The following is a 22,392-nucleotide window of genomic DNA, read 5'->3' as shown; positions in this document are numbered from 1 at the left end:
TGATGGTAGGAGATTACTTTGACATTATTTGACCTTGTCTTATCTTTATTTATTTATTGCCTGACTTTAACTAAATTAATTATTGGACAAAATCTCAAACTACTTATGTTAGTAGTGACTTTTTGTAACTATGTGAAGTTCATCCTTGTGTACCAGAGGATGTTGAAATAGTATGTATGGAAGGAAAACAAGAATGAAGTGTGCAAAAATAAATATTTTAAAAGATGTTCACAGACCAGAAATGACTAAATTAATAAAAAAGCAAGATGCTATTCATCTGGACCATGAGAAGATGCTAATGTAGGCCCTCTGTTGTTTTGTTTTAATAATAATCAAATTCTGTTCTGTTCTGTCCATTAGGAATTAAATATTCAATTTCTGCCACCATGTAAAAAACATCCATCCAAAAATTCAAAAACTGTGGTATAAACATAATTTCAGATAGCAGGTTACTTTTATATTAATCTGCCCAGTGCTGCTTTGTGTTGATTTGCGACTGAGCAACATAAATATCCTGACTTGCAATCTGAAGAGTTTTTACAGGTTCTTATTATACAATAGTGGGATAAATTCTCAACAATGTACAGCACATTTCTGTTCCTTCTATAGCTTTCCTTTTTGAGCTATAAATTAATCCTTTATCCATGCCAACCCAGTCATTTTCAAATGCACTGCACACCAGCTCAAATGCACGGCACAGTCCAGACTGTACTGTCAGAACACTGGTGACCTCTGGTGTTATTTTTGGACCATTGACTATGCTTTATTTTTTATTTTTTTGATATGGGAAAATGTGACCAATATAAAATATATCATTGACTCATTCACAGCCACTGATTGACAAGATTGACCATTTTTTTCCTTGCCGCTGTTGCCTCTGGCTCAGAATCAAAATCATGTATTGGCCAAGTACGTGATCGAACACAGTATAAAACAACAAAAATGGAATCTGACAACAGGATTAGGAACAACTCATATAGAGAACATGCTGCCCTTCTATTTAATCTACATTGCATCCAGAAACTATTCACAATTCATCACTTTTTCCATGTTTTGTTATGTTACAGACGTATTGTACAATGGATTAAATGCATTTTTTTCTCAGAATTCCCTATAACACCCCATAATGACAATGTGAAAAAGTTTACTTGAGGTTTTGTTAAATTTGATGTGTAGTTCTTGCTTCACTAGTGTGCAGTGTACACCCAGAACTTGCTGCGTCACTTACTCCGGCTTAGCACCCTTCCATTGTGTGGTCGGTCACCAGCCTCTTCTGTGTCTCGGGGATGGGAAACTGTCTGGTGTGGCTCACGTAGACGAGTGCGTCCAGTTGGCCAAGGGAGTCTGGGAGGGGCACGCACTGGCTTTCAGTCAGCAATTTGCCGTTTCAAATCCCAAGATGACTGTAATCAGAGAAGGAGTCTGGCTCATGTCCCCCATGCACCAAGCGTACCCTGTGGTTTATCAGTCCCTTACTTGTTGTGTCCCAAATTAACCCTGTAACATATTCACCCTGTGTTTCATGTGTCACTCTTCAAGTGCAGTTGTTTACAGGTTCTGGAGGTTCCTCAATTCTCAGAGACATATTTGTGGCAATGTTTGATAGACTGAGAGGGCTATGGCGCCAAGGAGCAAAGTTGGCATTTTTCACCCAGGTTTGGAGGAGGAGTTCCACTGGGCCTGGCCAGATTGTGTCCAAGGGGGCGGGCTCTCAGTTTGTCGTAGCCCCTGTGTCCCCGCCCCAGGGCTAGGGCGGGTCCTCGCTTCCTAGTCGGAAGTGTGCCTGGAGGAGGGAGTGCTGTCATGTCCGCGCCACCTACGCCCCCCACCGGCACGCTCCCCCTCCCCTGAGCAGTGGCTCTGTATCTGTGTGATTGCTCATTTATACTCTTTTTACCTTTTTGTGTAACCCCTACAATAAACTGTTTATTTTCTCTCCCCACCCTGGAACTAATTTTTATCTCACGATACTGCAAAAAAGCAAAAGACATTTCACAGGATGCATTACGCCATCAGGCAAAAGATACAGAGCAAAAACCAGTACACAGCACCTTAAAAACAGTGTTTATCCAAAATCAATCCAGACTGTAAACTCAAAATAAACTGTTATCCATAAATGTGCTATATCTCCATAAAATGTGCAGTACCACCTCACCATCTGCAGTAATGCACAATATCTTCACACATCATGCAATAGACTGTAAAAATCCAGTGCAATTTGTACTTTTGTATATTTTTTGTACTTATATTTTTTATCTGTGTAATTTGTATATATTATGTTTACTACATTTACATTTAAGGCATTTGGCAGACATTCTTATCTAGAGTGACTTACAATGTGCTTCCCTGTTACCATCAATGAAGTGATCAATTCTGGTTCACTAGGACCCCCAACTATGAATTCAATCTTTTTATTCACTCTGTTGTAGTTTCTATACATAAGTCAGACAATAAGAAGGTTAAAAGTTAATCTACATATTGAGATGCTGTTTGAAAATACTCAGTGACTGAGCTGTTCTGACCATTCCACCACCGAGGGGCCAAGATGGAGAAGAGTCTAGATGAAAGTCTTCCTCTTACCTTCAGCGATGGAGGGACCAGGCGAGCAGTACTGGAGGCTCGGAGTATACGAGGTATAATGAGGGCTGTGAGGTAGGATGTTGCTACTCCATGTTTGGCTTTGTAGGCCAGCATTTTGTATCTGATGCATGCAGGGAGCCAGTGGAGGGAACGTAGCAGAGGGGTGGTGTGGGAGAATTTGGGAAGGTTGAGAATCCGTTGTGTTGCTGCATTTTGTATGAGTTGTAGAGGTCGGATGGTACTTAGAGGTAGACCAGCTAGAAGGGAGTTACAGTTATCCAGTCGTGCGATTACTAAGGACTGAATCAGTAGCTGAGTGGTCTGTGTTGAGAGATAAGGGCGAATTTGTCTGATATTGTATAGAAGGAATCTACATGAGTGGGAAAGATTGCTGATGTGAGTCGAGAAGGAGAGTTGGTTGTCTATTGTTACTCCAAGGTTGCGGGCTGTTGTAGAAGGAGAGAGTTGTCCAGGTAAATAGCGAGATCCTGATGTGGTGAAGAACATGCTGGAATGAATATTAGTTCAGTTTCGGTGGGATTGAGTTTGAGGTGATGGGCTGCCATCCAAGAGGAGATATCAGTTAGACATGCAGAGATTTTGGAAGCAGCCTGTAGATCTGAGGGAGGAAAAGAAGATGAGTTGTGTGTCATTGGCATAGCAGATGTAGGATAATCCATGTGAGGAAATGACCTCACCAAGTGATCTCGTGTAGAGGGAGAAAAGGAGAAGACCTCGTACTGAGCCTTGAGGGACACCAGTGGAGAGTCTACATGATCCTTTCCAAGTCACTTGGTTTACTACTATTTTATTTGTTTGTTATTTAAGTCTGTCTTATTTTCTGTCTTAACTACTGTATATTATATATAACTATAAATTTTGTTGTGACAATGACAAGAAAGATTTATCTTTACCTTAATAAAATGTGTCTTGAAATATTTAAAATGGGAAAGACATAAGACTTCATTGATCTTGTAGGTGGGTTAAATATTAGTCATGTACATTTTACTGGTATGACAATTTGAAATAAGTCTGAGCTTCAGGGCCTGACGGTCTATCACTATGGCTGGTGAAGTCCACCCTATTACAAGCACTACAAAAACTACCAGGCAAGAATACCATCAAATGTATTTACTGACCAGCTTGACTCTAGACCTGGTATATGTTGTAAAACTCCACTGGCCTATAAAACTGGAAAGTCTGGTCAGGTCAAGTTGGGGACATATCGCCATTAACTATTCATAGATCTGAAACTAACAGAAAGTAGAAAGATGACCAGTACAACTGGTGCAAAAAAATACTTTGTGTGATTTGGCAGGAATACACTCTTTTCAAAAGAGCTGATGGCTCGAATTGAATTGATGAAACTGCCAATGTGTGTTTGCTACGGGATATAAAAGGGACTGACATTCCTCTCTGTGTTGCAGTCAGACAACATTTATTCAGCACAATGGGGTAGGTAAGGCCCCCTGTTGTTAACTACCTCTCTTTGTGTCTGCATTTTTGTATCAGTCCGGAAAGGAAGGACAATGACACCCAAATCGAGTCATACCTTGAATTCACTAAGCAGACTGAAAAAAGGTCTCCAAATTGCTTTTCAGTGACTGTGCCGACCTGCATTTCCATTTTATTCAATGTAACTCGGTCAAAGTGGAGAGCAGCAGCTGGATGATCCCCCTGACACCCACAATGAATGCGTTTTAATGAATGTGTGGGATCTTGTTGCACAATACCTCAAAGTGAGCTTTCACACCACGGACAAATCAGTCAGTGGTTCAGTATTTTGTATCCAAATCATTTCAGCATTTTAAATAACATAATATATAGAATATCACATTAGCCTACATTGACTGCTGACTGTCAACATAGTAAGATTACACTTAAGTCAATAGTATCTAATGTCATAGTTTAGCCAGAGTTAATTCCATACAACTAGTAACTTTCTGGTCTGAGAGTCTGTGTGTGTTTCCATGTGATTTCTTAATTCTGTATTTTATTAATTAACATTAATGCCTTAGAAATGCAATTTAAAACAGTGACCAGTGTTGGTTAAAAATCAAATCAGGAAGTCAGTCATCTTCAGTCTTCATTTATCTTCTGTCTTCTTGGTTTTTGCCTTCTGAACCAATGATCTCACAGCATAAGGATCTATGACTGTTCTGAGTTTGGCAGTCGAACAATGGAGTTTACAGCCCATCATTCTATGATCATTTCAACAACAAGGACATCCATTCATGCAATGTGATGTATGGATAATGGACCTTCTACGAACATTCTACAGAAGCTGACAGAGACCTGAAGAGGTGGCAGTAGCAGTGGTTGGCCTAGCGGGTAATGAAGTGGACCCGTAAATCAGTATGTTACAGTTTTGAATCCCGAACCACCAAGGATCCACTGAGCAAAACACCGTCCCCACATACTGCTCCCCGGACCCCTTTCATGGCTGCCCACTGCTCACTAAGAGTGATGGGTTAAAAGCAGAGGACACATTTTGTTGTGTGCACCATGTGCTGTGTTTCACAATGAGAATCACTTCACTTTCAGAAGAAAAAAAAGACCAATTGCTGATCTCATTTTCCCAACGTTTTATTTGTATGGACTATATTGTGACCCTCAGCATATATCCATGATTCGTCTCACACTCATGAATCTCATGTTGCTGTAGCCCATCTCCCTGAAGCTCCTGTACTCTCCAGGCCTGAAGTAACACATCTTGCCTCTGTAGTGGGGCTGCTCGTACATCAGCCAGTGGCCATCTGACACATTGCAGGACTGGCAGTCAGACATGCGGTAGCGGTCCACGATGGACTCACAGTCCTCCATCAGCTCATTCATCTGACCCCCGAAGTTCTCCCTCTCATAGATCTTCATTCTGTAGTGTCCTCTGTACTGTAAAATATACCAGTTGTCCACTAAATTTGTCTTTTCACATTATGTCCAGGATACAATAGGCTTATCAGAATGCCACTTTGTCCTCATCTGATTAGGAGAGAACAATTAATTAAATCAGGCAAATTTTTTGTCATATAGAAAAAAATCATATAGGTATAAATATATATACTAGGTCTGATGCCAAAACTGTTCAAATATAGTTTACGGTTTCTGACCAATTTGGTCAGAATCCTGATATAATCTGTATACAATTTAGTACAAGTTAGGAAGCCATCATGACCTCCCCAAATTTAACCAGTTAGGAGGTTAAATGTGCAGGTATTCATATACACATGACCCTGTGACACATGTCATTCACAGTACAAACTGGCTGCTTGGTACAATACGTCAAGAGACGTCTACTGTGCATCGCAGTGCATCCGGTTTCTTACGTGGGGGATCATACGGCAGGATCTGATGGAGTCAAACACCATGCCCATGCGCTGCATGTCAGGGTACTCGCCCCGCCTGATGAACCACTGGTTGCCCATGTAGTTGGTGCGCTCATACACCACAAAGCAGCCGCTCTCCACCCTGCACGAGTAGCAGCGGCTCAGGTATGAGGACATGTCAGCACAGTCACTCATGCAATCATAGGAGCGACCCTGGAAGTTCCTTTCCTCGTAGAAAATGACCTGCATTAAAGGAAGACATGGGAGAAGCATCAGTGGCGTCAAAACTGCAGCACTTCACACACAGGAATATTTTCACTTAGATGAAAAATACAGATAATCTCCTTTTCTCATGATGTCTCATGAAACTGTTACCTTGCCCATTTTGGTGAATGTTTTATGCACAGTGCTTCAGCTTGCTGTACAGTCCCAACATTCATGGACCGTTTTTATACAAGATCCAGAGTGCGCGTTGTGTTGTTATTCAAATGAGCAAAGCTGATGAACTAGCAGTATGGCTTCTGCTGAATGCAGCCATTAAAGAATGACAATGCTCCGCTCATCCATACATTTCTCGTAGCGTTTATGAGTCTATTGTCAGCCACAGAGGCTTTGTGTTTGGTAGTGCGAATGTTCTGTGCCCGTTTTAATTACCACTGGCATAAACCTACGATGTCAGAACAGTTACATTTCTATTCTTGCTTCAGTTGTAACAAATCATGGAAGCATCATGATATCTTATTTTTTATTATCGTATGTAGTGACACTGTCACACTACTGAAAAATATTTTTTAAAAGCCCAGGCATATAATACCATAGGCTACGCAGCAAGCAGCGAAATAGTCTTGAGACTCTGACCTCACTCAATGTTCCTCCAGCTCAGGAGGATAATTGCATATTGTTGCACCAGCAGCACTGTCTGTAGCTGACACCTTTTTCCATTGTGTTTTCAGCTCTAAATTCAGTACTAATGACTGCTTCTCCTAACTTTTGTGATTAGGTTTGTTAACATCCTTATGCAATTGAGTTGATGTTCCAAAAGGGACATCAGTACTATATGCCTAGTGGTATACATACACTGGGGCAAAAAGTATTTAGTCAGTCATCAATTGGGATCATTGTCATGCTGAAAGATCCAGCCACATTTCATCTTCAATGCCCTTGTTGATGGAAGGAGGTTTTCACTCAAAATCTCACGATACATGGCCCCATTCATTCTTTTTTTTACTGGATCAGTCGTCCGGGTCCCTGTGTGACAGTTTGAGGTTGTGGTCAGGTGTGTTTTATACTGATAATGAGTTCAAACTGGTGCCATTTATACAGGTAATGAGTGCAGGACAGAGGAGCCTTTTACAGAAGAAGTTATAGGTCTGTGAGAGTCAGAAATCTTGCTTGTTTGTTAGTGACCAAATACTAATTTTCCACCATAATTTGCAAATAAATTCTTTAAAAATCAGAGGATGTGATTGTTTTTTTCTCATTTTGTCTCTCATAGTTGAGGTATACCTATGATGAAAATTACAGGCCTCTCTCATCTTTTTAAGTGGAAGAACTTGGGAGAATTGGTGGCTGACTAAATACTTTTTTGCCCCACTGTACATATTTTGCATTCATGTATTGTCACCGAAACTGAATCATCATTTGTACAGACATTTTTGTGGCAGCTCACCACGCCCCCAACTTAAAGTGGAGGTTTGGGATTGGTAGTCCAACAGGTCAGACAAGTGTCTTCTTTTTAGATAAAAAAATGTAGTAACAGCTAGTAAACGCTTATCTACTTAGGAGTCATGAAACCTGACTAAATCTAGCATGAATTGAGCAATAAAACCTCTTACCAGCCCCAGACAGTTCAGTTTGAGCATGTGGAAAGAATCACACAGAAATTTTACTTAGATGTTTATGTACTTGTATTTTTAAATTTATTAAAACCCTATTCAAATCTGAAAAAGAATATCTGTCAGAAAATTACAATCAGAATCTTTACAATAAAACATAATAATTAAACAGGTAGCTAAATAAATAAATGTCTCCAAAACCTGCTTAGCTGAGCCGGATACAAAGCTGAGTGTTGGTTGGATGTTGCTGATCTTTAACTGTGCACCAGCAATCTCTATATGAACCACATGAACTACATACAATGGGTACGGAAGGTATTTAGACCCCCTTCAATTTTTCACCCTTTGCTATATTGCTAAAATCAGATGAGAACGTCCATCTGAAGGATGATAAGGAAAAAAATGGACAGCACCTGAGTTAAATATATGAGTGTCACAGCAAAGGGTCTGAATACTTAGGATTGTGTGATATTTCAGTGTTTCTTTGTTAATAAATCTGCAAAAATGTCAATAATTCTGTGTTTTTCTGTTATCAGGGGGTGCTGTGTGTGCATTAAATATTTTCAATTTAATTCATTCTTTAATTAAATGAATTCTTACTTACCTGGCAGGGTAGATACTGTGATCAAGAAGGCGGTTCACCCAGGGTGAGGCTCAGCCATTGCACTCTGGCTGTGCCGACCCTTGTGAATTCCCCAAATGTGGGAATCTCGACTGCATAATTTCTGGAAGTGGGGGACTGCATTCGCACTCTCCCCTGATATTTTTTGTCAGGGGCAGTGGTGGCCTAGCGGTTAAGGAAGCGGCCCCATAATCAGAATGTGGCCGGTTCAAATCCCGAGCCGCCAAGGTACAGTCCCTACACACTGCCTTTCATGGCTGCCCACTTAAGGGTGATACATTTTGTTGTGTGCACAGTGTTTCACAATGACAACCACTTCACATTGAATTTGAATTATTAATGAGGAAAAAATTAACTTAAATGATTTTAGCCAATGACTGCAATTTAACAAAGAGGGAAAATTTTAAGGGAGTCTGAATACTTTCCGTACCATCTCTAAGTGAAAGTGAAGTGATCATCATTGTGAAAATGATGAGTAAATGAGTAATCATGCTCAATTAACTTAAGTTGAGATTACTCAGGACTCCATAATTAGGCTGTGAAGGCCCAAAAAACTCGGGGTGTCATATGTATAGCTTATTTTAATGAAAATCTGCCCTTCTGTTTACTAAACCCACTCATCTATGCCAGGGCAACAGAAGCACTGAAGCACTGTCAACAGAAGCACTGAACACCAGACTGTACTGTTTGAACACTTACGACCTCTTGTGTTGTAGTTGCATCACAGGAAGCGAATGCTCAATATACTGATATTGGTGTAATTCATAAAAATTCATAATCAAGGTCAAAAATCATGATCAATTATTCTGCCAATGTGCATCACTGTTTAATATAAACATATATTATTGGACTGTTAAAAAAATTCACAAATAAATATCACATAAATATATTTCTTGATTCAGCAACAAATGTAAAAAGATTCACAAATATAATTTATGACTTAGAAATAAATGTAACACCAGACAAGTGCATTTCTCAACTTATGTGATGCAGAAATGTTACTGCAGTTACATTTATTCACAAACCAATAAACCTTAATTTACAAACCCTTACATGTATTCATGGATTTTTGAAGTTTCATAAAATGAATTGGGAAAAAAAGTCAGAAATATAACTGAAAAATCCTCCAGTGTTCTGTGGTTTTTTGTTTCTGCTAAATTTAAATGAATGTCTCCCACCTGCTCATGTCAAGTGGTGTCCGTCGCAGACAGTCTGGTATCTGGAGATACACTGGATACAAGAATACGATCTGAAATTCTCTGAACAGATGAACAGGTTGATGTGCAGCTGTCCGCTGTGAGTGTCCATCACCAGACCATTTTACATGTATTTATGTCTTTGTGTGTATTTATGTCTGTATTTGCAGGGTGACCAGATTAAAATTTGACCCGACACAAGTCAACACAGGCATGTCCCGATAGACCATAACCAGCAGGTAAACGTACAACAGGAATGGTGTTACGTTTATTTGTAAGTCAGAAATGATATTTGTGAATCCTGTCACATTTGTTGCTGAATCAAGAAATATATTTGTGAATTATGTGATATTTATTCAATAATTTTGAAACTAAACTGTTGGGGTGTCAACTGCAGGGCCGGTCAAAGCCCATTGAGACTTTATGTGATTTAAGGCTGTATAAAAAAATAAATGTTGTTGTTGTTATTGTTGGTAACAGTGGGTCACTGTAATGGCGTGAGTGGCATTCTTTGGGGGCCGCACAGCCCTCCGTGTGCTCGCCAGAGGTAGCCTGAGTGTCGTTAGCACATCTGGGACATCATGTCTTGCTCCATTCACCAACGCCACGTTGCAGCACAGACTGTCCAGGAGTTGGCGGATGCTTTAGTCCAGGTCTGGGAAGAGATCCTTCAGGGGACCATCCGCCACCTCATCAGGAGCATGACCAGGTGTTGTAGGGAGGTCATACAGGCACGTGGAGGCCACACACACTACTGAGCCTAATTTTGACAAGGTTGGATAAGCCTGTAGTGTGTTTTTCCACTTGTGAGTCCAAATCCAGGCCTCCATGTGTATAGCATTTCCATCAAAAATGTTTGTGTGATTTTGTTGTTAGCATTTTAAACTATATAAAGAACGAAGTATATTTCAATCATTCAGATCTAGGATGTCTTATTTATGTGTTCCATTTATTTGAGCAGTGTATTTATACAGGGTGTAGGGGAACAGAGAGTTTACCGCATTCCACAGTCCATTAACAACCTCTCCAAAGATAACCGACACAGACCAGGGCAAGATGACCACTCTAAGCATTACAAAGCTGTCTCTGTTGATCTAAAGATACGAACAAATGGTTCATAAAATCCAAGACATCTCTCACTACAGTAGACAGGGGCAAAGGTCATCCAGACTTCCTGCCAGAAATTCTAGAGAACAAAGAAAAATCCTTTCTTTAATGGAGGATCTGAACCTCCTGGACTAATGTCACTTGGTGGGACAATAGACTTTCATCTCTCATGTACCATGTTCAAAGGACATACCTAGTTAACTTAAGGTTTTCTACTTATTGGCAGGAGTGTGGTACGATGATACTGAGCATCAAAATGAACTCATCTCAAGGTGAGGGAGAAGCAATGCCGTCCGTCCCTGCAGGATTACGCCATTGGCAAAGGCCTCAGCCTGGGGTGTGGTTTTACTGCAGATAAAGTTGGCATGCCATTGCCAATTTGATGGCAAGCAGAAACAAACAAAGAAACAGAAAAAGGAAACCCAACTGAGCAGAACAGCTAGAGGAACAGAAGAAGACCAAGCAGCAAAACCAGCAACTAGTTCAACCTCCAGTCACAGCGACACCCTGCCATCATGAGTCAAAAGAGAGACCAGCAGCACAAGAGTCAGCCTTATAATCTATAAAGTTGGACCATTCTATGCTTTACTGTGTAATCGTCTGTCAGACAGAGAACACATGATGGATCATGCATAGTATATTAGCATTTCATTGCCTCCATGGTACTCGTGAAGCCTAGCTGCATTAAAAGCCTCATAGCCTGCTCCATAAAATTTGTACCTGATAATTTGATTAAGGAAAAATCTGGCACCTTAACGTTTATCAAGATTGCAGTGTGAATGAGTGTGAATGAAACATACCTCCCTTTCCTCTTTCATGTTGTTTGCAATAGTTTTAGAACTTGTGCACAATAAAACTCCCAAAGGCATTTCTCCTGAGTATGTTGAATATCTGTATTAAAGTCTACGGTCACTACACTGATAACAATCAGACTTGCTCTAATTTGATTTAACTAATAATCGTGGACGCCTTGTTACAAAACCATTGTTATTAAAACTTACTCGAAGGACGAGTCATCAAATACATGGAATTATTAAAAAATATACTAATCGTGGGGACAGTTGTGGGTTCGGTATGGAGTCGAAGGTCCTGGGTAGACTGGTCCTGGGAAGAATCTGAAATCTGACCGTGTGTCATTGATTGTGCTGGCCTGTGGAGCATTAAGTGGAAGTATGTAGTGGGAATCGCAAGTCTGAGAGGGTGGTGTTAAGGAGTGGCAAAGGGGGCCAGTTGTTTTCATGCCGATTCTATCAGATTCTAAACAGCTGGAGCTCTCCATCTGAAGGCTGCTGTGAGGTCGAGGGACAGATGGTGCCATCCTGCAGGTGGAAGGGTTGGCCGGTCAGGAGCGAGAGGAGGAGGGTGATTTCTGATTTGGAGGTGGGGCAGCAGCTGGGCTGTAACTCAAAAATGAGAGAGAGGGTAGTCAGTAGCGCCTTGTCACTCCCATCGACTCCATTCCAGTGCTTCGGAAGCGCCAAGCTGGGCTCCAAGGTGGAAATGAGTGGACCAGGACCTGCCACCACTACAAATAAATTTTACTCTAAAAATTTTCCACTTGTGGGACTAATAAAGATTTATCTTATCTTAAAAATCTATTTGAGTAAAAGTAAAAAAAAAAATCTTAATTTAAAACATACTTTGAGAAAAAGTTACTTAATTTTCTTTCAATTATTTGATGTAAAAAAGGACTATTCATAAATCCATTACACCACTGGTTGTTTTATTCCACCTTTAGGCGGTTTAATGCTCAGACCACCCCATAAAACATTTTTAAGCACAGCTGGACACAAACGTACCAAATTCTGAATTATATGGGACAACTCAGACATTACTATAAAAAAGACAAAATAAAGCCAAAATCAAAGTATCCAAAACTGAAAATGTTTGACAATTCCTTATTAACAAACTGTGATTTTTGTTCTTTTTATAGCAAACATAAATGTATCAGTTGTCTTTCCTGACAAATGAGCTCACTGACTGAAATAAAGTGCCCTGCCCCACAGAATATTACAGCATTAGACTGTAATGCACATATGGAATGTATAGACTGTAGTGTAGCAATGTAATTAATGGAATAGAAAGGCAAAAGCATAAAGAGTGCATCCGGAAAGTATTCACAGCCCATTACCTTTTCCACATTTTGCTATGTTACAGTCTTACACTCTTTTCCTCTCAGAATTCTAAAGTGAAGTGATTGTCATTGTGAAACACAGCGCTGCACACACAACGAATCTGCATTTAACCCATCACCCTGAGTGAGCAGTGGGCAGCCATGACAGGCACCCGGGAAGCAGTGTGTGGGGACGGTACTCAGTGGCACCTCAGTGGTACCTTGGTGGATCGGGACTCGAACCAGTAACCTTCTGATTACAGGGCTGCTTCCTTAACTGCTAGGCCTCCACATGAAAAAAGTTTACTTGAGGGTTTGGCAAATGTATTAAGCACAGTAAGGTGCACACAATGAAATGTGTCCTCTGTATTTAATCTATCACTTTAGTCCCCAGGTAGTGGGGATGGTAATTTGCTCAGTAGCACCTTGATGTTTGGGATCCGAACTGGCCGCCTTCAAATTATAGGTCCACTTCCTTACTTGCTAGGCCGCCACTGTGTGTCATTGGAGTATACCTGTGGGAAAAAACAGTTGATTGGACATGATTTGGAAAGGTAAACTTCTGCCTATATAAGGTCCCACAGTTGACAGTTCATATCAGAACACAAACCAAGCATGAAGTCTGTAGACCTCCAAGACAGGATTGTCTTGAGGCACAAATCTTAGGAAGATTACAAAAAGGTTTCTGCTTTGAAGGTCCCAATGAGCACAATTCAAAACCTAGAGCTGGCCAGCCACCTAAACTGAGTGATTGGGGGAGAAGGGCTTGGTCAGGGAGGTCACCAAGAACCCAATGGTCACTCTGTCAGAGCTCCAGAGGTCCTGTGTGGACAGAAGAGAATATTCTAGAACATCAATTTCCACATCAATTCACCAATCAGTCCTGTATGGTAGAGTGTTATGAATGCCAGGCTTCACATTTGGTTTAAACCAGGAACCGCTCATCATCAGGCCAACACCATCTCTACAGTGAAACATGATGGTGGCAGCATCATGCTGTGGGGATATTTTTCAGCTGCAGGAACTGGGAGATTAATCAGGATAGAGGGAAAGATTAATGCAGCAATGCACTGGCCAAGGATATGTCTACCAAGCTTGTGGCATCATATTCAAAATACTTGAGACTGCTGCCAAAAGGTGCATCGACAAAGTATTGAGCAAATTCTATGTATACTTATGTACATGTGCTTTCTACATGTGCTTTTTCACATTGTCATTATGAGGTGTTGCGTGTTGAATTGAGGAAAAAAAGTGCTTTTAATTCATTTTGGAATAAGACCACAACAAAATGTGGAAAAACGAATTAGCTGTGAATACTTTAATGTTTTTTTTTTTCAGTGTAGCAAAGTTAAATACTTGCCTAAAAATGTGACCTATTTCAAAAATAACTTTTTGTTCGACAATTACAAATTATTCACAAAAATTACTCAATTACAGTAATGTGAGTAAGTGTAAATCATTACTCTCCTCCTCTGACGGGGGGTGAGTGCTTGTCAGCTGTTTTTATTTTGTTAATGTGTAAGTGTTCTCTGTATGTTCGGGGAAAAGAGGAGATCTGGTCACCTGAACTTAGTAGCGCTACCTTACTTATCAAAGTCAATATATGCAAATCATTAAACTTAATAGAGCAAACAACTGTTTTCTTATCTATAACAAAACTATAACAAAAATAATAATAAAAATGTATTATTATTATTTATTTTCCAAAGCCACAGGGAACCGCAGTGCAAGGATGAAAGAGCCACGAGTTTCTGACCCCTGACCCCAGAAAATAGCATTATTGTATCTGGGTAAAATACAACACATTCACCAATGAAAAGGCACCCTGGAATTCCTCACTTTATTCTGCTTCTTGTACCAAAATTTCTCTGAATTTTGAAGATAATTAGCACCAGTTTTTCAATGCTTGATTGTCTGTAGCCTAAAGCAGTGAACAGTCTGTGCCATGTTTCAAATCTTTTCTACCAAAAGTCTGAGCAATTAATAACAACAACACTGATAATAAAATGATTAATAAAACACACCCATTCCTGAGGCGGTGGGGGGGGGGGGGGGTTCAGTGGAATGTCACTCTTACCTGTCTTCAAAACTTGAAAGTTCTCCATCTAAGTATCCTTTAACTGCTAATTGGGGGGGTGGTCATTTTTTGAAGTGTCAACAAGCTCAAGTTCATATTTGTTGTGTATTTCTTTCTAAGTATTTTAAATTAGCACTTTTAGAGAAAGGAAAGAAAATAATTACTAAGACAAAGCTATTGAGTTTCTCATGTATAAATCTACAGTAGCAGAGAAATTTAATGCGATGCAAGGAGGCGCCACCTAAAATCTTACCTGGGGCTACAAATTTGTCAGGGCCGGCCCTGAATAATATAATAATAAGATGATTTAATGATTTAATTGTGAAATGGGTTTGACTAAAAAAATGTGTACTAAATTGACTGGGTTAAACACCCTGATGTCAGGGTGTTTCTATATTTGTGTACATTATATTCTACATTATTTTCACTCAACATTCACAGAAATGTTAAGACAACAGACAACTTGCTGATCCAATTTTTCTCACAATTTATTTGTATGGACTATATTTTGATCTTCAGCATATATCCATGATGCGTCTCATGCTCATGAATCTCATGTTGCTGTAGCCCATCTCCCTGAAGCTCCTGTACTCTCCAGGCCTGAAGTAACACATCCTGCCTCTGTAGTGGGGCTGCTCGTACATCAGCCAGTGGCCATCTGACACATTGCAGGACTGGCAGTCAGACATGCGGTAGCGGTCCACGATGGACTCACAGTCCTCCATCAGCTCATTCATCTGACCCCCGAAGTTCTCCCTCTCATAGATCTTCATTCTGTAGTGTCCTCTGTACTGTAAAATACACCAGTTGTCAACTAAATTTGACTTTTAACAATTTTCTATTATTCTATGATTTTGATATCTGTTTAAATCTCACCAGATACCTTAAACCAGAATATTAAACTAGATTTTAAACCTTAAACTGGAACATCTTTTACAACTTAACTTAAACAAACCACAATTTTTGACTAGATATAATTTAGATGGCTATCCTTTGCCAATATAGTCCCTTGGTAAGAAGGGACAGCTGGTACATTTAGCTCTGTGTAAGTCAGCAGCTGTGAACAGTGTCCACCTGTACACATACTATACACTCAGGATAAGAGTCTTAAAAAAAAAAAGAGAATTTAAGGTACGTCTATAAGTTTGCATACAGGCACTGACATATAAACACAGTATATATAAATTAAAAAGGTTTTCACTCTCCTGGCTGCTTGGCAAAATACATAGTCAAGTTCAGTGCAGAATACATCTGGATTTCTTACGTGGGGGATCATACGGCAGGATCTGATGGAGTCAAACACCATGCCCATGCGCTGCATGTCAGGGTACTCGCCCCGCCTGATGAACCACTGGTTGCCCATGTAGTTGGTGCGCTCATACACCACAAAGCAGCCGCTCTCCACCCTGCACGAGTAGCAGCGGCTCAGGTATGAGGACATGTCAGCACAGTCACTCATGCAATCATAGGAGCGACCCTGGAAGTTCCTTTCCTCGTAGAAAATGACCTGCATTAAAGGAAGACATGGGAGAAGCATCAGTGGCGTCAAAACTGCAGCACTTCACACACAGGAATATTTTCATTTTGATTAAAAATACAGATAATCTCCTTTTCTCATGATGTCTTGTGTGGTAACAAATAATGTGTCAGAGACTGCTACCTTGCCCATTTTGGTGATTGTTTTATGCACAGTGCTTCAGCTTGCTGTACAGTCCCAACATTCATGGACCGTTTTTATACAAGATCCAGAGTGCGCGTTGTGTTGTTATTCAAATGGGCAAAGCTGATGAACTAGCAGTATGGCTTCTGCTGAATGCAGCCATTAAAGAATGACAATGCTCCGTTCATCCATACATTTCTCGTAGCGTTTATGAGTCTATTGTCGGCCACAATATAGACAGAGGCTTTGTGTTTGGTATTGCGAATGTTCTGTGCCCGTTTTAATTACCACTGGCATAAAGCTATACTGCCAGTCAATTACAAAAGACTGTCATCTCTCAAATGTGATTGTATGCCCTTAGTTTTAAATACAGCATGTGTGTCATTTTAATTTGGGTTTACTTTGATTTTGTGACTATTAACAAACGTGTGGTCTTTTTAAAACGTTTGTGACTTTCATTACAACCAAATTACTTAATTTGACTATTGGAATTAAGGGATTTAATATCCTTTGTTAACCTCATGTTCATATTTGAATGAAACCTTGATCTTTAAATTTGTCTTTGGAGTAGATAAACAGATACTTTATTGATCCCTAGCAAAATCTAGGTTTCTAGTATAGGTGTACACAGTTCAGCATATCATACACATAATGGACCTGTGGCTGTTGGGGCCTAGCAGGTAAGGAAGCGAACCCATATTTCGAAGGTTGCTGTTTAAGTCCCAATGTGCCAAGGTGCCACTGAGCAAAGCACCATCCCCACACACTGCTCACTGCTCACTAAGGGTGATGGGTTAAATACAGAGGACACATTTTATTATGTTACTGCTTGCTGTGCTTCACAATGACAATCACTTCACTTTTTTCCATACTCCAACGCATGATACGAAGACAACAAAGCCTTGTCTGAGGCAGGTTTCCTTTATTCACAGCCACTCAATTATGTCTCAATGGGATGTCTCTGTATGACTCTTTGAAAAAGGACACACAAATCAATTATTGAAAACTTAACCAGGCTGGTATTAGCCCAGTGGGTAAGACATTTGCCTATACATGAAATACATGATCCCAAAGTCAGTGAATTTCAAATCTCTTCAGCGTCAATTTACCAATAGAGGGCACTAAAAGCATTATCAATTGTGGCAGGTAAACGTTTCTTTTTCCATTAGAAGTTTCCTATGGAGTCACTAATACACCCTGAATCTGAAAAACTGCTTTAAAGGTGTGATTCATAAGATGCAAAAAAACTTAAAAAGTACGTTCCTATGCATTCGTTAAAATGTAAGAGATCTGAGAGAACTGAGATCATTCTACAGGCTGATCAAGTGACACTACTTTTTGAACAAAGGTCACAAGAGTTGATCATTGAACATTTTTGGACTGAAGCTTTTTTTTTTTTACCTCATTGGCTTTTAATAACATGAATAATAACACATTTGGTATACTGGTAGTTACTGATACATTCAATTAGTTTTCCTTTGCAAAATGCATTTTTAAAATGAACGGGTTACAGGAAAAATTGACCGCTTTGCTCTGTCAAGATCCAGAAATTAGCATGTAGCTCTCAGTTCACTAACCAAGTGAAAGATTAATTTACACTTATATATGCAGTTGTTCATTTATGATGGTTTGATTTGAAAGCTTTTTCAAAGGCTTTTTCAGAGGCTCTCTGTGCTGACTGTGCTTTCTGTGCTCTCTGTGCTTAGGGGCAGTGGTGGCCTAGAGGTTAAGGAAGCGGCCCCGTAATCAGAAGACTGCCGGTTTGAATCCCGATCCGTCAAGGTGCCACTGAGGTGTCACTGAGCAAAGCACCGTCCCCACACACTGCTCCCCGGGTGGCTGTCATGGCTGTCCACTGCTCACTCAGGGTGAGTGACAATCACTTCACCTATTTTTTATTTTTAGACAGTGTGGAATTAGTGGTTCCTTGGAGCTCTGTAAGGAATACTGTATGTCCATCTGTAATTGTGTTTCTTCTACATATTTACACAAGTTTACAAGATGGTTTATAACAAAATCCTGAATGTGTTACTAAAGTGTGTACTCTTAGCAGTGATGCTACATTACATTCATTTATTTCAAAGAACTTTATTTGTCCCCGAGGGGCAATTTGGAAGGCACAGTGGAGCAGCTCAGGTATATCACTTGTTACAATTTAGCAGATGCTTTTATACAATGGGACTTAAAGACAAAATGGGACTCTTATCCAGTAGTATCGATTAGGTTATTATCCACCAGCCCGCTAGCACTCATGCAATAGCCTTATGGTAATGGTCAGTCAGAAATATTCAGCTGTTTAGTCACAGTTTTGTCCAAATTCACTCAAAAACAATGAAGTTTATATACATTACTGAGGGATTTACATTATGACAAAATAGGGTGGTAATAGCCGAGTGAGTAAGACACTCACCTATGAACAAGAAGGCCACAAAGAACAAGACACTATGAGCAAGACACTTAACCATGAGTGTCTCCAGGGGGACTGTCCATGTAACTACTGATTGTAAGTAGGCATCTGATAAATGCTGTAAATGTGAAAGAAGATGTTTCAAACTGAAAGAAGATGTTTCAGATATAATTTACAGATTAATTCTCAATCACTTTTGCTAACCTAAGTATGAACAGCCAAAGACAGTAGGCTGACAACATGCGTATTGATATCAGGCAGATGAGTGGAAGAGAATGGGCACGTTGGATGCTATGACATAAATCCTCTTTTCCTCAAAATCCAAGATAACCTGGCCAGATGCAATTTACAGGTCTCAGAAAGAGGACATGTCCAAAGGAAAAGAGGACATTTGGTCACTCTAACTTAACTGCTTAATCAGCACTAGAATTGAATAGAAATGTTGGAATCTATGCAGGGAGTCACCCTGAGCAGGGCACCCATCTCACCACAGGAGTTAATAGCAATTTCAGAAAGTGGATTAGGAAGATTCCTGCCCTCAGGTATTGTTAGATGAGACTAAATGAGCAAATTAACAAATAGGCCATAAACCCCAAGGCAAATCTAGTTACTGATATTATCTTAATAACGTCTTGGACTGGTTGGTCCTGAGAGTGTAAAACAAAATTTACTGTAAAGGGTATTATTTCAGTGGCACCATTAGGAAATACTTACCCATAATGTATGTTTTTCCCCACCTTTTTCATCTATATAATTCCAGTCTCTTCCTACAGGACCATGCTTTTCCTCTCCAGAGTGTTCCCTTTAACCACACACATTTACCACACAGAACCTTTTCATTCTGCTCTCTTTCTGTTTGTTTATGGTTTGCTGAGGGTTTTTTCCCCTAATAACAGTTACAGAAACAATTATTTGTGGTTTTCGTTACTGTTCATAATGTCAGTAAAGCATGAGGTAATAGGTGTGATTTGAAATATCAAAGTAGAAAATAAAGACTCTGCAAACTCAATAAAGCCACAGTGTTTTTTTTCATAATGAATATTCATGATTTATGGTGTGAATGTTTAATTAGCTATATGGTTTATTTACAGTGGATGTGAAAGAAAAAAGTAATAAAAATGTTAAAAATCAGTCACACGTCTGAATGAACCCACAATGGCACAGGTTGCACACCAGTCCCGGTAGCGCCTGTATTCTCCGGGTTTGAGGAAGTACTGCCGGCCTCTGAAGTTTGGATACTCATAAAAGATCCAGTAACCGTTCATTACGTTACAGGAATATACATGTCTGTGATGGAAGCGGTCAGACACACAAGGGCAGTCATCCAGGAACTCCATAACATGACCCCCAAGATCGGTCTTCTCATAGATGCGTAATCTGTATGATCCCCGGTACTGTGGGAGACATGTGTAACACAGTTACTTGGGCTCTACACACCAGCTATGGTTCCAAAGGGTTTATTTTTCATACCCGCTGCCAGTGAACATTGACTGAAAGATGTAAATGTTGTGTAATTACAGGACTGGATTGGCTTACCACAGGAATGAGTCGGCAGGACCGGACGGAACTGCTGAAACCCATCCATCTCTGGTACTCAGGGTACTCGCCCTTCCTAATGAAGTACTGGTTGCCCATGTAGTTTGGACGCTCATAGATCATGAAGCAGCCGCTCTCCACTCTGATGGAGTTGCAGCGGCTGAAGTAGGAGTGCAGGTCAATGCAGTCATTGCTGCACTCATAACTACGACCCTGGAAGTTCCTGTCCTCGTAGAAAATGATCTACAACGCAGAACCAGAGTCATTGAGGAATTACAATTTTGTCTTTAATGGCTATTAACTCCCCAACCAAGTTAAAAAATAAGGGTAGATAATGTATATAACACATTAGTGATGGATGAAATACATCAGCCTGTGTGGTGATGAGGCTGTGTGTAACTGTGCACACAGAGGGTCATAAATAAACTTACCTTGCCCATGGTCTCCGCTGGAGGGATTCCACATGTTTCCCCAGCTTTTTATACTGCCACTTGACAAACAAAGTATTGTTATTCAAATGGACACGCAGTTATAAGTCAGGCTTGTGGCACATGTTGTGGCACATTTTTTTTTGTTGGAGCACAATATTGCGTCACCAATATGGTTGTCTATTTTAAAGAGGATAAATCATTTTCAATTTGGGGTTTTTACATGTGAGGACAACAGAAAGGACTAGCAGCATACATACACATCTACTGCACAATAGGCCCAGAACAGTATGGAACAAACCCTTTTGCATTAAATATGTTGCATGACAACATGTGTCCATTCATTTTCCTCCAACAGCATTTCTTGCATGTGGCTAGTGTAATAATACTACCATTTTTATAGTTAACATTTTGTAACACTTCTGAGGGTAATAAGTAAAACGAAGGTTAATGGGTAAAACAATGTTATCTAATATAAAAGTAGGAATTGAATGTAAAACAAAGCAAACAAAAAAACCAAAAGGACAAAAATGTCAGGAATATGCTGAGTAGAACCAATAAAGAAAACAGCACAAGGTTCCCTGGGGAAGTTCCTGTCTTGAAGATGTTCAGAAGTATAAAGGTGTTTTGGACTGTGATTTTTAAATTCAGTCGCTAAGCCAATAGGAGCTTTCAGCATAAGAGAAAAAGGGGGGGAAGCTTTAAATAACTGTTACTAGTGTAAACCTGGTCATGTGAGCTCTTCCTTTGTTTCAGTTAATATTCTAGCTGCTGTTTTTTGCACAAGCTTTTGTGCACCACATCAGCATATACAAAAGCCTTACAGTAATCTAGAGTTTCAGTATCAAGCCCCCTTTCTCTGACTGAAAGAGGTCAGGATGTGTTGCACACAATGAGGTTCCCACGTGTCTGAAGATTCATACTCCGCCCTGGAAAAGCACACTTCCACAGATCTGTCTTAGTACCTTTTGTTCCAGACCAACATTTTAATTATTTAATTATGTGTATTATCAAACAAGGCTGTGTGGAGCTATGACTGTTCTTAATTTTTTTTCTGTAATGTAAACCTGTGCAGTGACAGTAAAGATTTTTGGCTAAATCAGATAAATAGTGTTAATCCCTTGGAGACATTTTACAAAAATTGCTCGTTCGCCCTTAGGGTACCAGTTAGCCTAAAATAGTTACTGTGTGTACATCATAAATCAATGTACTTGTATTGTTGATTACCCCACTATGGGGCTGTGGTGGCCTAGTGGTTAAGGAAGTGAACTCGTAACTGCCAAGGTACCGTCCCCTGCTCCCCAGGTGCCTTTCATCGTTGCCCACAGCTCACCGAAGTCATAGGTTAAATGCAGAGGACAAATTCCTTTGTGCGCACTGTGTGCTGTGCTTGCTGTGTAGAACAACAGCAACAAAAAAAATCCCTCAACTTTAAAATTATTTGCGATGCTGTGGTCAGCAGAACGTAAATCACATTGTCAAAAACAAGCTTACTATCATGCAGGAAG

The 22,392-nt window shown here is 40.0% G+C and overlaps 3 protein-coding genes and 1 non-coding gene across 4 annotated transcripts; 1 reads left to right on the top strand and 3 right to left on the bottom strand.

Moving 5' to 3' along the window:
* Window positions 1–5,145: 5,145 nt before the first annotated feature.
* On the bottom strand, window positions 5,146–6,324 carry LOC114796664 (gamma-crystallin M3-like). Its single transcript, XM_028991067.1, has 3 exons — window positions 6,279–6,324; window positions 5,904–6,146; window positions 5,146–5,469 (listed from the first exon to the last, which is right to left on the bottom strand). Exons 1-3 carry the CDS (start codon window positions 6,285–6,287, stop codon window positions 5,194–5,196), a joined length of 528 nt encoding a protein of 175 aa, XP_028846900.1. The 5' UTR covers window positions 6,288–6,324; the 3' UTR covers window positions 5,146–5,193.
* Window positions 6,325–8,334: 2,010 nt separating this feature from the next.
* LOC114797525 (U1 spliceosomal RNA) lies at window positions 8,335–8,498 on the top strand. The gene has a single exon (XR_003750902.1). It is a non-coding gene; the product is annotated as a U1 spliceosomal RNA (small nuclear RNA).
* A 6,822-nt stretch (window positions 8,499–15,320) lies between these two features.
* LOC114796644 (gamma-crystallin M3-like) lies at window positions 15,321–16,579 on the bottom strand. The gene is made up of 3 exons (XM_028991029.1): window positions 16,514–16,579; window positions 16,118–16,360; window positions 15,321–15,644 (listed from the first exon to the last, which is right to left on the bottom strand). Exons 1-3 carry the CDS (start codon window positions 16,520–16,522, stop codon window positions 15,369–15,371), a joined length of 528 nt encoding a protein of 175 aa, XP_028846862.1. The 5' UTR covers window positions 16,523–16,579; the 3' UTR covers window positions 15,321–15,368.
* A 3,382-nt stretch (window positions 16,580–19,961) lies between these two features.
* LOC114796880 (gamma-crystallin M2-like) lies at window positions 19,962–20,898 on the bottom strand. Its single transcript, XM_028991395.1, has 3 exons — window positions 20,888–20,898; window positions 20,457–20,699; window positions 19,962–20,314 (listed from the first exon to the last, which is right to left on the bottom strand). The coding sequence occupies exons 1-3, from the start codon at window positions 20,894–20,896 to the stop codon at window positions 20,042–20,044; spliced, it is 525 nt and encodes a 174-aa protein (XP_028847228.1). The 5' UTR covers window positions 20,897–20,898; the 3' UTR covers window positions 19,962–20,041.
* Between the last annotated feature and the right edge of the window lie 1,494 nt (window positions 20,899–22,392).

Source organism: Denticeps clupeoides, chromosome 9 (assembly GCF_900700375.1).
Source record: "Denticeps clupeoides chromosome 9, fDenClu1.1, whole genome shotgun sequence".
Classification (NCBI taxonomy): Eukaryota; Metazoa; Chordata; class Actinopteri; order Clupeiformes; family Denticipitidae; genus Denticeps; species Denticeps clupeoides.
The sequence above is the reverse complement of the archived record's forward strand: the minus strand, read 5'-3'. Positions and strand labels throughout refer to the sequence as shown.

What these genes read in the sequence shown, in the direction of transcription:
- LOC114796880 (XM_028991395.1), bottom strand. An exon ending in CCTGCCGACTCATTCCTGTG is followed by an intron (nt 20,315 to 20,456) that starts GTAAGCCAATCC and finishes TGTCTCCCACAG; the next exon opens with TACCGGGGATCATACAGATT.
- LOC114796664 (XM_028991067.1), bottom strand. An exon ending in CCTGCCGTATGATCCCCCAC is followed by an intron (nt 5,470 to 5,903) that starts GTAAGAAACCGG and finishes TATATTTTACAG; the next exon opens with TACAGAGGACACTACAGAAT.
- LOC114796644 (XM_028991029.1), bottom strand. An exon ending in CCTGCCGTATGATCCCCCAC is followed by an intron (nt 15,645 to 16,117) that starts GTAAGAAATCCA and finishes TGTATTTTACAG; the next exon opens with TACAGAGGACACTACAGAAT.